At 43.0% G+C, this 14,125-nt stretch overlaps 1 protein-coding gene across 1 annotated transcript in view; it reads left to right on the top strand.

Annotated features, from left to right (window-relative positions):
• The first annotated feature begins 12,137 nt into the window (after positions 1-12,137).
• Positions 12,138-14,125, top strand: part of jmy (junction mediating and regulatory protein, p53 cofactor) — a 42,595-nt gene continuing 40,607 nt past the window's right edge. Inside the window, exons 1-2 of the mRNA XM_041236653.1 lie at positions 12,138-12,481; positions 12,685-13,617. Coding sequence (XP_041092587.1) covers positions 12,691-13,617 — 927 coding nt within the window. The 5' untranslated portion in view covers positions 12,138-12,481; positions 12,685-12,690. The remainder of the gene's footprint in view (positions 12,482-12,684; positions 13,618-14,125) is intronic.

Here is a 14,125-nt window from a genome sequence, read left to right as displayed (position 1 = left end):
TGGCCAGGGGTAGATTGACAATTAATCATTCAATTTCCTTCTGGCCACATTCCACACTTTTCCAACCATACCTCAACCACTCAATTAAACAATTAAACACAATTTCCATCACCAGACAACCACACACATGTGCACCCATGCTCGGCACACACCCTCCATCTGCTTTACCATAAGGGCTGATAGAATGTACTCAGTTGGAAGGTATTATTTCTGTATTAGAGAACAAATACTGATGTTTCATCTGGAAGAGTTTACTTCATTTCAATGGCCAGACTGTAGCTGTAGAACCCTTAAACTCCTTGCTTGTACTATGCAAGGCAACACTTCCTGTTTCAGACGCACTCAACGCACAATGTCTAGCTTCTCTTTAGTACATTAATGGGGTTCACAAGAAGTAGTATTAAACCAGAGAGCAGTTTAAGCTCTCTTCAAAAATGCTCAGTGAAGTTATAGATCGAGAACTGTTTTTGACAAAGAAGAAACGTTTTTCAGTAATAAATATACATTACTGTATGAATTCCAGGGTATCATGGAGTGTTGTTATTGGAGGGGGCGGGGGTGTTTGCTCTAGAAAAGAGAGGTTATTTGAAAGCAGGGCCATGGACCCCGAGCCCACAGTTTGTAAATTGTGAGTGAGGGCATAATTGAAAATAAAGAACAAGGGCAGGGGTGGGGTCAATCCACATGAGAGAGCAAAGACAAGACAAAGGTAATATGTTTGATTGAACAGAAAGAAACAAGACTGTGATCAGCTGTTTCATGAATCTGTTATTGACCTCTTATGTCAATGTTATATGTTATATGTTATTAACTACCAATTTAAATGACAATTAATTCCCAGGGTTAGGTGGAAGTCGGCCATCTAGAAAAGGGGCGGAGCTACGGTACACTAAATCATCAACCGGAAGGGAAGCGATGTGGCAGCCGTGGATTGGAGGAGCGGTTGAAATCGTTAACCAAGGCCCTGTAGCGAGGTGATCTGTTCCTATGCTATGGTTAATGCTGAACCGGAAGGAGAACCGTATTGTCTATTATGAGTGTTTTGTTTGTTTTGTATTTTACTTATTTGTTGTTTAGACTTATAACACGATCCGGAGCTGTCGCTACAGACACAAAACTCGGACAACATTGCACTTGTGTTACGTTTAATTGTATTTGCACCACGAGCACTACAACACTCACTGTGGACTGGTGACCGTGTTTGTATATTGTGTGTGTACTAGTTCAAGATCTGGAGGGCAGTGGGAAGCCAGTTGCAGCCACTCTGTGCATTGGACCTACTGAAGACCTGAATGGAGTGTCTCCAGGGGACTGTGCCGTTAAGCTGGTCAAAGCTTGTAAGCGTCAACACACAAACTGGAGATCATGCCTTGAATCACACTAGAAGTGTTGATTCTGTGGTTGTAGATCAAAGTGGGAAATGAACACATCCAGAATAAAATAGGGTGTCTAAAAAACGTCACACATTTTCATACATTATCTGCCCACAGCCTCGGAGAAGCACGGCAGCTGGGGCATGGCCTGGAAATGCACACCAAGACCTGGTTCAGAGCCAGGATTGGGCACAAGGGCTCTTCAATAAATTCAGATCTTGGTTTCAATTTTCCACATCTCACTGTCACAACTATTGAACGGTTCTAAAAGAAATGAGATTGTGTGCATTCTGTAGTCAGCCTATCAAAAGATAAAAGCACTTGCTGTGCGCCTCTTTCCTGGACTGCCAATATTAGTACATAGTGGAATGAAAGATGTTAAACCGAAGCTGAACACATATGAATAACAGATTCTGCACTGAGCCCAAGTCTGATTGCATGGAAACTGCCTCAGGGTCTGGTAGAAATTCAGCTCCTCTTCATGTAACCTCATTGCTGCACTCGTTCTGGTTCTGCAGTTGGGTATTAATATCAGCTAAACACTAGATTTATTTTTCTTTCCTTTTTTTTCTCACTGAAACTAGTGGGAGAAATTGCCACCTGTTACTGGCCGGCCTTATTTCTCCTTCAATGGCTCAGATTCAGACAGACCACTAAAGATGACAGCATTACTCAAGATCTGACGCAACATAAAAAGGCAACAACAGCTTGAACAACTCCTGCTTCCATTTCTGTTGTTATATATAAAGCACTCTGAAAGTCTGATTTCAATTTCTTATAGCTAAAATAACTTTAATTACTTAATTTTGTTACTGTGCTGAGGTTTGTCAAAGCAAATCTGTTTACCTGTTAATACCTGTCAAAATTCTATACCAACAGAAATATTTTATGCAACTGATCTGATCTGATCATCCTTGAATCAATAAATGATTTTATCTGGTAGTGTACTGTCTGTCTAGAATGTGCTGAATACCTGGAGTAACAAAGACAATGATTGCAAAGACATTATTACATTCTTGAAACCTGCTGGATACACAAGCCCTGTTTAGTGCATGGTTATAAATGAAGGGTAACTTGAAATACTTCCGCAATAAGACATTCCTTAATATTTTCAAAAGCAAGTAAATGGTGCCGCCTTGTGGTGATCAACATTCACTACCATACAAATTCATTTTATTTCTTGTAACTGGCTCTGTTACCCCTTGGAATTTTAGAAATGGATAGTGGGTAACACTGTATAACCTGTACTATTATTATCAACCCCACTGGGGATGCATAACCCTGGCAGAGAGGCTATAGCTGAAGTAGGGATAGGTATGTCCCAATGTCTAAGCGTACATGTTTCACACTAGAGTTTTGCACATCCAGTAACTAGAGACATGCTTTCCCAGTTGTGGTGACACTTAGCAGAGCTTGCCATACTCGCCTGGTGTTCTCTCTGCCTCGCTTCTCCCACGCTACTCCACTGCTCCACTCACTCCACTGGCTCCTGATCACTGCTTGCATCCAGTTCAAGACTCTTGTACTTGCCTACCGATGCCTTGCCCAGGCTGCACCCAGCAGACCCTCATCTCTCCCTACACCCCGAACCGACATCTCCACTCTGCCTGCAATAGAAGACTGCCTGTACCTCTACACTCCACTGCCTCCAGAGCCCGCTCCCGCTCCATCTCCACCCTCGCCCAGCAGTGGTGGAATGACTTTCCTATGGATGTCAGGACTGCCCAGTCCCTGACCACCTTCCGACGCCTCCTCAATACACACCTCTTCAGACAACACCTGGAAAACTCAACTCTTCCCTTCTGGATAATACAGCACTCTGCCTTTAATGCTCTTTAACTTGCACTTATCTGCAATTTAATTTACTGTATTTAATCCTGCATTGAACCCAATCTGTAGTATCTTGTATTTCGCTTGCTCTCGTATCTAACCCTGATGTAACTATCAACACTGTTATCTGCTCTTGAACTGTATTGTGTTTTATATTTGCTCTTATTAGGACTGAAGTCATTGTATTTTGTATCGTGCTCTTAATTGTACTGTGATTCTTGATATGTATTTTTTGTATACAACTGTAAATCGCCCTGGGTAAGTACGTCTGCTAAGAAATAATAATAATAATAATAATAATAATAATAATAATAATAATAATAATAATAATAATAATAATAATTATTGTTATTATTATCTTGGGGTGTATGGATGCTGTCTGTCTGTCTCTGTGACAAGGCAAAGGACCCTGACCCTTTAGATTCCCCATGTAAATGGTGCTCCTTTCTCTTACACAGAATTGTGCCAGTTTCAGTTTTTCCTGTTTTCTGCAGGCTTCTGTGGCTTAACTGACAAATAAATCCCCTAAGTTCCACATGCAAACATCCCAGTGTGAGAAGGTTAAATGTGCCATGCTACACTGAACAAAAATATAAATGCAACATGCAACAATTTCAAAGATTTTACTGAGTTACAGTTTATATAAGGAAATCCATTTCATTAGGCCCTAATCTATGTATCCAGCTCTGTGTTTACAGGATGCTGGAGACACCCGCCCAAGGCTTCTAAGAAATTAAAGAGAAAAATACCCCTAGAGTCTGCGAGAGCAGGGGCGGAAGATGACTCAACGTTGGACAACACGGTTAACGACATAGGAACAGAAACGGATATGAGTATGGAGAGTACTTCACAAAAGAATAGTTCAAGATCTGCAGTTAGCAAAGACATGGAACTCCAGGTTTGTGTCTGCGGCTGGAGCAAGGCGACAACGGTCAGGGGTTTGAAGATTCATCAAGGGAGAATGAAATGCTTGAGGGAGAAAGGACAAGGGCCTCGCATTGATCAGTACTTCTTACGAAGTCAGTCAAATCAGTCGAATGAAATCCAGCGACAGGAAGCAAACCACAGTTCGCAGGATATCAGCACCCCTGTCATAGACGTGAGGAGGACTTGCATGGACACAGTTAGTGATGAACCTAATGATCCTTGTGAACCCGATCAGACAAACCAGCATTAGAGAGAAAAGAACCTCAACGGGCACAAGCCTGGAGTTAAATGGCCAAGAGCTTGTGAAAAAACTGCGTGGGACACAGTAAATACAGATCTCTGCTTTGCATTGGAAAGGTTAAGTGGAACAGTTGAAAAGAAGCTGGATAAATTTGGGGACATCATCTACGCATATGGAAGTGAGAGGTTTGGAGTTGAAAAAAGGAAGGAAAAGTACAAACTATTCCTGGAAAGTCTAGACGGCAGCAGGAGATTGAACGCTTAGTTAGAGAAAGGAGACAGCTGAGGAAGCAATGGAGAAGAGCAGAACAAAGTCAGAAGGAGGGACTCAATCTCTTACAAAGGGTCATAAAAGATAAGCTTGCAGCATTGTGCAGAGCTGAGCACCTACGGAAACGCTACAAAAAGAAGGAGCGTGCGAGAGCTAACTTTTATAAAGACCCATTCAAATTTGTAAAGAAGTTATTCACCAGTGAGAAGAATGGCACACTAAAAGCATCTAAGTTTGAGCTGGAGAGATATTTGGAGGAAACACATACAGATTCAAAAAGGCAGGAGCCTATGTCAATTTAGTGAAATTTAGTGAAAGCCTACTTTGGAGATTTGCAATTTAGTTTTTCAACTTCAGAATTCAGCACTACATGGCAATGCCTAGAGGTTGGAATAATGGTGGGATGCACCATTTTTCCACTGGCTTTTACCATGGCAATGGAAATAATCATTAGGGCATCAAATGGGTAGTAGAAGGAGAGCGCTTGGCTTCTGGAATGCGACTACCACCAATTCGAGCATACATGGATGACATGACAACCATGACTACAACAGTAGCCTGCACTAATCGATTATTGGGCAAATTAACCAATAACATTGAATGGGCACGAATGCAATTCAAGCCCACTAAATCAAGACGCATCTCTATAATTAAAGGAAAGTAGTAGATAAAACATTCTTCATTAATGGTGAGACAATACCAACAGTCTCTGAGAAGCCAGTGAAGAGTCTTGGGAGATGGTACGACGGGGATCTAAAGGACACAGTTCATGTGGGAGAAGTTAGACAACAAGCAGTGGAAGGGTTGAAGAGCATAGACAGCTGCGCTCTACCAGGCAAACTAAAACTCTGGTGCTTTCAGTGTGGTCTACTAACGAGGTTGCTGTGGCCACTGACTGTGTACCAGGTTTCTTTGACAACAGTAGAGAAGCGGGAAGCTTTAATCAGTTCATACATCAGGAAATGGTTGGGAGTTCCACGCTGCCTCAGCAGAGTGGGATTTTATGGTAAAGGAATACTGCAGCTACCAGTCTCCGCTCTAACCGTGGAATTTAAGTGTGCCAAGGTCAGACTGGAAATAACATTAGTAGAGTCACGCAACAAATGCGTAAGGGAGGCAGCAACTGTGTTGAAAACTGGAAGAAAGTGGGCGGCAAAGAAAGCTGTGGAAGATGCAAAGGCTGCCCTTCGAATTGGTGATATCATGGGGCAAGTTCAGCATGGAAGAGGGGGTCTTGGTCTCAGTTCAGCTCCTCCTACATGGCACAAGGCAGCCCCAGCTCAAAGGAGGAAGCTGGTAGTCAATGAGGTGCAATAAGCAGGAGGAGAGGATGAGGTGTATAAAGGCCATTTCCCAGGCCAAGCAGGGAGAATGGATGAGATGGGAGAGTGTGGAACAATGCAAGATTGGCTGGCAAGACCTATGGTCAATGGAACACAGCAGGATCAGTTTCCTCATCAGGTCAACATATGATGTTCTCCCATCACCACAGAACCTAAATCTCTGGGTAGGAGAGGATCCCTCATGTCCTTTCTGCAACATTAAGGCACATTTTGACAGGACGTAAGGTGGCTCTTAGGCAAGGTCGATTTACTTGGCACCATGACCAGGTGCTGCGATGTTTGGCCTTAGCAATGGAAGACAAGCGTAACCTGACCAATAAGTTGCCACCTGTTCCATCAAAACATTACACACAAAAGACAACATTCCTCCGCCCAGGACAGCAACCACCAAGAAAAGGTGTTAAAACCAATCCTCGCTCATGACAACTGGAAGCTGCTAGAGACTGAAAAATGCTGGCAGATGTTGGTCAACGGCTTATTTTTCCACCTGAGATTGCCACCACTAACCTTCGACCAGATATTGTCTTGTGGTCTGGATCAGCACGCCTTGTTCACCTGGTAGAGTTAACAGTGCCATGGGAGGATGCTGTAGATGAGGCGTACGAGAGGAAGAAACTGCGGTATGCTCAACTAGCCACTGAAGCGGAACAGCGAGGATGGAGAGTCCGGGTTTACCCAGTGGAAGTGGGTTGTCTAGGATTTGTGGTACACTCTACAACCCGGTTTCTCAGAGACGTCGGATTCAGTGGCCAAGAGTTGCGTCGCACAGTGAAGAACTTATCTGAAGCAGCAGAGAGGAGCAGCAACTGGCTGTGGTTGAGACGGAAAGATTCTGGCTGGGGATCTCAAGCACAATAGAAAGAAAGAAACGCTGATGTACAGGTAAGTAAGCTGGGCTGAGTTGAGTGGGGGATGGAGGGGGGTGATGCTGGGACGCCAGAATCACCGTCAAGCCCTCTTGAGGTGTTGTGGGCTAGTCGACGAAACACTGAGGATGGAAGGTGCCCACTTGAAGTCCCCAGAGATGTACCCTACTTAGCTCAATCCAGATGGTTGTCATGCTGATGCGCTGGGGAGGCCGCACTGTGGTTGATCCCCGGAGCCAGCATCGCAGCCGTTGTGTGTGCTGATGCGCCAGGGAGGCAAATAAGCTGATCCCTGGAGCTAGCATTACAATTCAGCCATTAACACCAGACAGAAGGATATCTACATCATTATATGGAAGGAAATGCAAATGGATGGAGACACATATGGATCACATTAGTTTACTGTAAAGCTACGTCTTAGTTGGTGCTTATCTTGGCGAGACCGAGTTCAGATCAGGATGAAGTTTTAACATCTACTCTCGTGTAATGGAAATCATGGATTTCACATGACTGGAAATACAGATATGCATCTGTTGGTCACAGATACCTTAAAAAAAAGGTAGGGGCGTGGATCAGAAAACCAGTCAGTATCTGGTGTGACAACCATTTGCCTCGTGCAGTGCGACACATCTCCTTCGCATAGATTTGATCAGGCTGTTGACTGTGACCTGTGGAATGTTGTCCCACTCCTCTTCAATGGCTGTGCGGAGTTGCTGGATATTGGTGGGAACTGGAACACGCTGTCGTACACGTCGATCCAGAGCATCCCAAACATGCTCAATGGGTGGCATGTCTAGTGAGTATTCAGGCTATGGAAAAACTGGGACATTTTCAGCTTCCAGGAATTGTGTACAGATCCTTGCGACATGGGGCTGTGTATTATCATGCTGAAACATGAGGTGATGGCGGCGGATGAATGGCACGACAATGGTCCACAGGATCTTGTCACAGTATCTCTGTGCATTCAAATTGCCATCAATAAAATGCAAATGTGTTCGTTGTCTGTAGGTTATGCCTGCCTATACCACAACTCCACCGCTACCATGGGGCACTCTGTTCACAACGTTGACATCAGCAAACCGTTCGCCCACATGATGCCATACACGCTGTCTTCCATCTACCTGGTATAATTGAAACCATGTTTCGTCCATGAAAAGCATACTTCTCCAGAGTGCCAGTGGCCATTGAAGGTGAGCATTTGCCCACTGAAGTCTGTTACGACGCCAAACTGCAGTCAGGTCATGACTCTGGTGAGGACGACGAGCATGCAGATGAGCTTCCCTGAGACGGTTTCTGACAGTTTGTGCAGAACTTCTTCGGTTGATGCAAACCCACAGTTTCATCAGCTGTCTGAGTGGCTGGTCTCAGACGATCCCGCAGGTGAAGAAGCTGGATGTGGAGGTCTTGGGCTGGCGTGGTTACACGTGGTCTGCGGTTGTGAGGCCGGTTGGACGTACTGCCAAATTCTCTAAAACGACGTTGGAGGCGGCTTATGGTAGAGTAATGAACATTCAATTCTCTGGCAACAGCTCTGGTGGACATTCCTGCAGTCAGCATGCCAATTGCATGCTCCCTCAAAACTTGAGACATCTGTGGCTTTATGTTGTGTGACAAAACTGCACATTTTAGAGCGGCCTTTTATTGTCCCCAGCACAAGGTGCACCTGTGTAATGAACATGCTGTTTAATCATGCCACACCTGTCAGGTGGATGGATTATCTTGGCAAAGGAGAAATGCTCACTAACAGGGATGTAAACAAATTTGTGCACAAAATTTGAGAGAAATAATCTTTTTGTGTGTGTGGAAAATTTCCGGGATCTTTTATTTCAGCTCAAGAAACATGGGACCCACACTTTACATGTTGCGTTTATATTTTTGTTCAGTGCAAATTACCATGTAGCGGTCCTTTAAGGGACTTAATTGGTTAATTGCTAAACTAGCATGGTTGGAATGCTAGTTTTTAATCTATAAAAGCCATGTGCTAGAGCACAATGGAGAGATCTGAAGAGCCTAAACAGGAAAGCACTGTCTGACCCCTTCAAAGGGCATACTGTGTGCTGGTTTGCTTATTGGGCTATATCGTGTTCCCTTTGGTTTTCACTGAAGAGATCAAGGACTACAGCACAGCAGTCTAGCCATTACTTGTTATTGTTTTAGTGTGTGTTCTCCTTGCCTGATCACAGCAATGCAAGGACAACAGCACCTAGAAAAGTTGTATTTTTTATTTTTTATTTTTGTAAATACTGTTTGTGACTTCTCTTAACCACACTTTAATGATTATTATTTTATTATTATTATTATTATTATTATTATTATATATATAATAATAATAATAATAATAATAATAATAATAATAATAATAATAATAATAATAATAATAATAATAATAATAATTGTATTTTTAGTGCCTTTGCTGCTTCTTTGTTTGGTTTAGGACTGGCCTGGGCAGCTGCCTTACCAACAAAAAACCTGTCCCTGGTTCACTGAACATGTAGATGGTTTCTGAACTCTTGCTATTATTAGTATGGCCTGCAAAGAGCTCACATAGTATATCTAGAAAAGCGCTTCCTCAAGTGTGATCATTTGCTTTGACCATTCAAGTTATTGTGAGAATCTGGGGGTACATGGAGCCACCTGTCTATATGACAAACTCGTGCACTATTGATGTACAGCAGGTCATGAATGACGCTCTACTTTTTTTCTTCATTAAAGAATGGGATTATGCATGGACGTCTTCATGCCTCCGTCACACTATTCACTTTGCACCAATCTTCACCAAACTTGTATCATACGCCCCTAGCACATAAATGTTTCTGATGGAATTTGATAAATATTTTGTATTCGGGTAATGTGCGATTATGAGGAGCTGGTTCATTTTCCTGATGGTTCTAATTTAGTGTTTACAGCTGTGATGGGAGATCAATGTTACTGGTATGCTTGCTGTGATTATTCCTCATGAGGTTTTCATCATAATAGAACATATGAACATACGAAAGTTTACAAACGAGAGGAGGTCATTCGGACCATCTTGCTCGTTTGGTTGTTAGTAGCTTATTGATGCCAGAATTTCATCAAGCAGCTTCTTAAAGGATCCCAGGTTGTCAACATCACTGGGGAGTTGGTTCCAGATTCCCACGATTCTCTGTGTAAAAAAGTGCCTCCTATTTTCTGTTCTGAATGCCCCTTTATCTAATCTCCACTTGTGATCCCTGGTCCCTGTTTCTTTTTTCAGGTAGAAAAAGTCCCTTGGCTCAATATTGTCAATACTTTAGTGAATAGAAAATCCTTACAAATTGACTCGCAGTTTTACTGCAGTAGTACAGCATTCAAATCAATTGCACTGCAGAATCACTAGCTCTATACTGCATTGACAGCTTCTAAATGGCACGCACTTGTACTGCAGCAGCTCCGTTATACACAGCAGTGTTGAAGTCAGGAAGAACTGAAGGGATGCCAGAGGAGCTGTTATCTTGTAATTTGCCGTTTCATTTCTGATGCTTTTGTGAAAATATGCAAAGAATGCCAGGAGATACTAAAAATTAAAGTAGATTTGTACCTAGCCCTTGGCACTCTTCCAGATCTTGTTATAGAAAGAAGTTCATTCATAAGAACTGTATCACAGGATAAAGGGTTGAGCTGAGTCACATATCTAAGACCAGCCTCAGATACATAATTAATGAGATGTTTTTTTTGCACTCTCATTTAAAGACGGAGAGCTAAAGAAACAGAAAGGAGCACGTGCCAAAAGTTCTTTATTTATGTGCTAGGCTTTTGTTTTATTTTTTAATATAAACTAAAACGTTGGTCTTGCAAAAGAAAATGGATTTAAAATATTATAGAATATATAAACACTGATAAAGACTTAGTGTCAAAAAGTTTGTCTACGTTTATGAATGCATTTCTTTAAATTACTAAAGCCTTTGATAAAAAAAATTAAAAAACCAACAAAAAATGTGTAAGCACATGCATCAGTGGATTTCCACTGGGATACAAAGATATAAAGGTCACTAGGTTTATTCCAAGTTATGGAAAGTCTGGTGGCTGTTGGGGACTTATTGTATGTAATGAAAACCAGTTCTGGTGGATTCAGCTTTTTTCCTAATCTTCAAGCATCCAAATCGCAGCATTCAAGAATGTGAATCAATATGGCCCCCTATAAAACAGCCTTACTTTCGTTCAAAATATCAGTTATTGGCATGAGTGTGCAAATGTGTGCTAGATTCCTCAAACAGATTTCTAAGAACATTATCATATTGATCCCTGTGTAACTGACAGTTAACATTATTGTCAGTAATGTCCATAACCAAAACGAGAACTACACTATTTCACTGTAACACTGCATAACAGATGTGCTATAATGTTTAAGACAGATGTTTGTGTGACCCGTGATCTGACTTTCATCAGGTGCTAATTTGCACACGGATGCAAGTATCTTCCTTTATGTGACAGGGACGCTGGAACTAGGGGTGCTGGGGGTGTTATAGCACCCCCTGGATTGAAGTGCTGTGCACCTGCTTCCATCATACACAGGGGTTACCATTTTGTTCAATGGCTTTCAGCACCCCCACTGGTTCCAGCGCCACTGTGCTACGAACTCCTTTTTGAAAATAGTGAGGGAAAACATATTGGTACATGCTGTGCAATTTACTCATTTAAAATGAGTTTGTTCCAGAACTTTTGGGACCTGTTTGAAGTTCCTATATGCATTGCATTACTAGTGATTTTATTAATTACAGAGGGATACCTAAAGCTCTCCAGCATGCAGAAATGTGGTTTTAAAAAAGCTGCAGTGCCCCTGTAATCAGTAAAATCATATTTTAATCTTCATTGGCACATAACAGGCTTTATTAGCTGTTCAGTTTGTTTGCATTCCTAAAGGTCGTGATACTTCCGGGACACAAGTTCCCTGCCCATGTGTACCCTGATACACTGAGGATACAAGGCATTGTTACACCGTCAGTTTAATTGCTGCTGCTGCTCCGACAAAGCACAACCCTACATGGTATATAAAGTGCACTTTTACAAACTCTGCAGCACCGTTGCGTGTAAACAACGGCTCTGCCTGTTCCATTCCCGGGCACTACAGTACTTACAAAACCAGCGTGTACCTCATATGGCAACGCGGTGTATCTCACGACACGTGACACATGCAAAAGCTGCGCACGCTATTGTTTTCTTCTCCACCGTAGCATAGCATGGCATGGCAACAGAATGCGGTTACTGAATTGCGTCATCCCGTTCGCTGCGTGCCCCACGTGTAGATGTTTACGCAACGTCCGCAGTCGGATGAAAACATTGTTATGGAGCGAAGTGGAGCAGAGTAGACGAGAGCCGGAAAGCTGGTGGAACAAAAGAGGACGATTATGGGTCAACGGTAGTCTGACAAGGACACGTTGCGAAGAGGGGAGTTTGGGCCGAGCTTTGGCCGGGCACAGTACATTTTAAGGAAAAGACTGCGAGTGTGAAAAACAGATTTTTGACAGGCAGCAGCGGCTCGCTTAAGCTGCTTGCTGTGTTTGCTTGTAAACAGATCCCGACACGTGACCATGTGACCCGTCCGCTTTGTCTGAAGGGGTTTAAATGAGAACAAAAGGGACCTTCTTTGAGGTCGGGGATCAGGTAGGAGCGCAGGTGAGGCGACATGGCAGAAAATGAGTTATTTTTAAATAGCAAGGTCTATTGTTTTGTAAGAGCAGCTAAGATGGCTGGTTTTCCAGTGTATATATGATAGCGACTGTGGCGGTTCGTTGTGTGTTTTTATTTTATTTATTATAGTATTATTAACTTACTGTTATTGTTTCTTTTTTTTCGATCGGATGCTATTTTTTTGTAAGTAAACGATGTCATTCACAATGGAAGACACTTTGGAGTCGGGTTGGGTGGCCGTGAGACCGAATGTTTTTGAAGAGAAAGAAAAACACAAATTCGTGTTTATTGTGGCTTGGAATGAAGTGGAAGGGAAGTTTGCAATCACGTGTCATAACAGAACAGTGCAGAGACAAAGGAGCGCAGGCAGGGATCCTGCTGCAGCAGCCGGAGTGCGGGTCGAGGACCCAGCCTCCTCTACTGCGGCAGTGAAAAGAACAGGGGACGACAAACACAAGAGTGTCCGAAGCACAGAAAAAGTACGTGGCAGGAAAGCGGGCGCAGGGGATGGTATCGATCGAGGAGAAGATGGGCACAGGGAAGTCAAGAGGGGAAGCAGTACCAAAACCCCGGTTCAAGGAAAGGCAACAGTTGCATCTAGCCAGATTAAAACCGTTCAAGCTTCTAGTGGCAGTAAAGTCAGGGGCAAGAGTCCAGCAAGACTGTTGGACATTGAAATATTAGACCCCAGTGTTATTAAAGATGGATCTGGGACCGCAGAGGGCGAAACGGCAGAGTCGGAGGAGCTGGAAAGCGGCGTCACAGAAGACTGCAGCTGGGCTGGGCTTTTCTCTTTCTCGGACCTGAGGGCGATTCACCAACAGTTGTGCTCCGTCAATTCGGACCTGGAGCCCTGCTTGCCGCTCTTCCCTGAAGAGCCCTCCGGTGTGTGGACGGTGTTGTTCGCCCCTCCCGAGGCGACCCCGAAAGAGACGGAGACCCTCTGCTACCAGCTCCAGGTCTACCTGGGACACGCGCTCGACACCTGCGGCTGGAAGATCCTTTCCGAGATACTGTTCGCTGAAAGCGACGACCCCGAAGAATACTATGAGAGCCTGAGCGAACTGAGGCAGAAGGGTTACGAAGAGGTCCTGCAGAGAGCCAAGAAACGGTTGCACGAGGTAGGGGATTATTATAGCTGTGGTATCCATTTTACAAATAAGAATATTCACAATCCCCAAGTGGCCAAGGTGTTAAAAAAACAAAATCAAGTGGTTTGGCAGTGTAGTTATACTGGTGTACTGAGGTGGATTTGGAGAATATGTGCGGAGTAGGGCTAAATTAGCTTACATATTATATATTGTGGTATAGGTGTCAAGTGATATATATATATATATATATATATATAATATATATATATATATGATTATGAGCAACTAAACTGTGAACAATATAAAAATTCACAAGTAAAAGTAAAACGTGTTTTTCTTTATTTGTAATTGTAGCAGGTTCCTGTTGTTCCATGGCTGTCAAATCGTAGTTTTTCTGCAAAGGGTGTCTGTGCAATAATTGAATACGATTGTATTTATTATACAGTAGCAGCTTAAATGGTAGGTTCAGAAAGACTGCAGGTTAACTAAAGGTTGTTTAAAAAAAATAAAAATAAAAATGCATGTACCTGTCAGCCAG

Source organism: Polyodon spathula, chromosome 2 (genome assembly GCF_017654505.1).
Source record: "Polyodon spathula isolate WHYD16114869_AA chromosome 2, ASM1765450v1, whole genome shotgun sequence".
Taxonomy (NCBI): Eukaryota; Metazoa; Chordata; class Actinopteri; order Acipenseriformes; family Polyodontidae; genus Polyodon; species Polyodon spathula.
The sequence above is the reverse complement of the archived record's forward strand: the minus strand, read 5'-3'. Positions and strand labels throughout refer to the sequence as shown.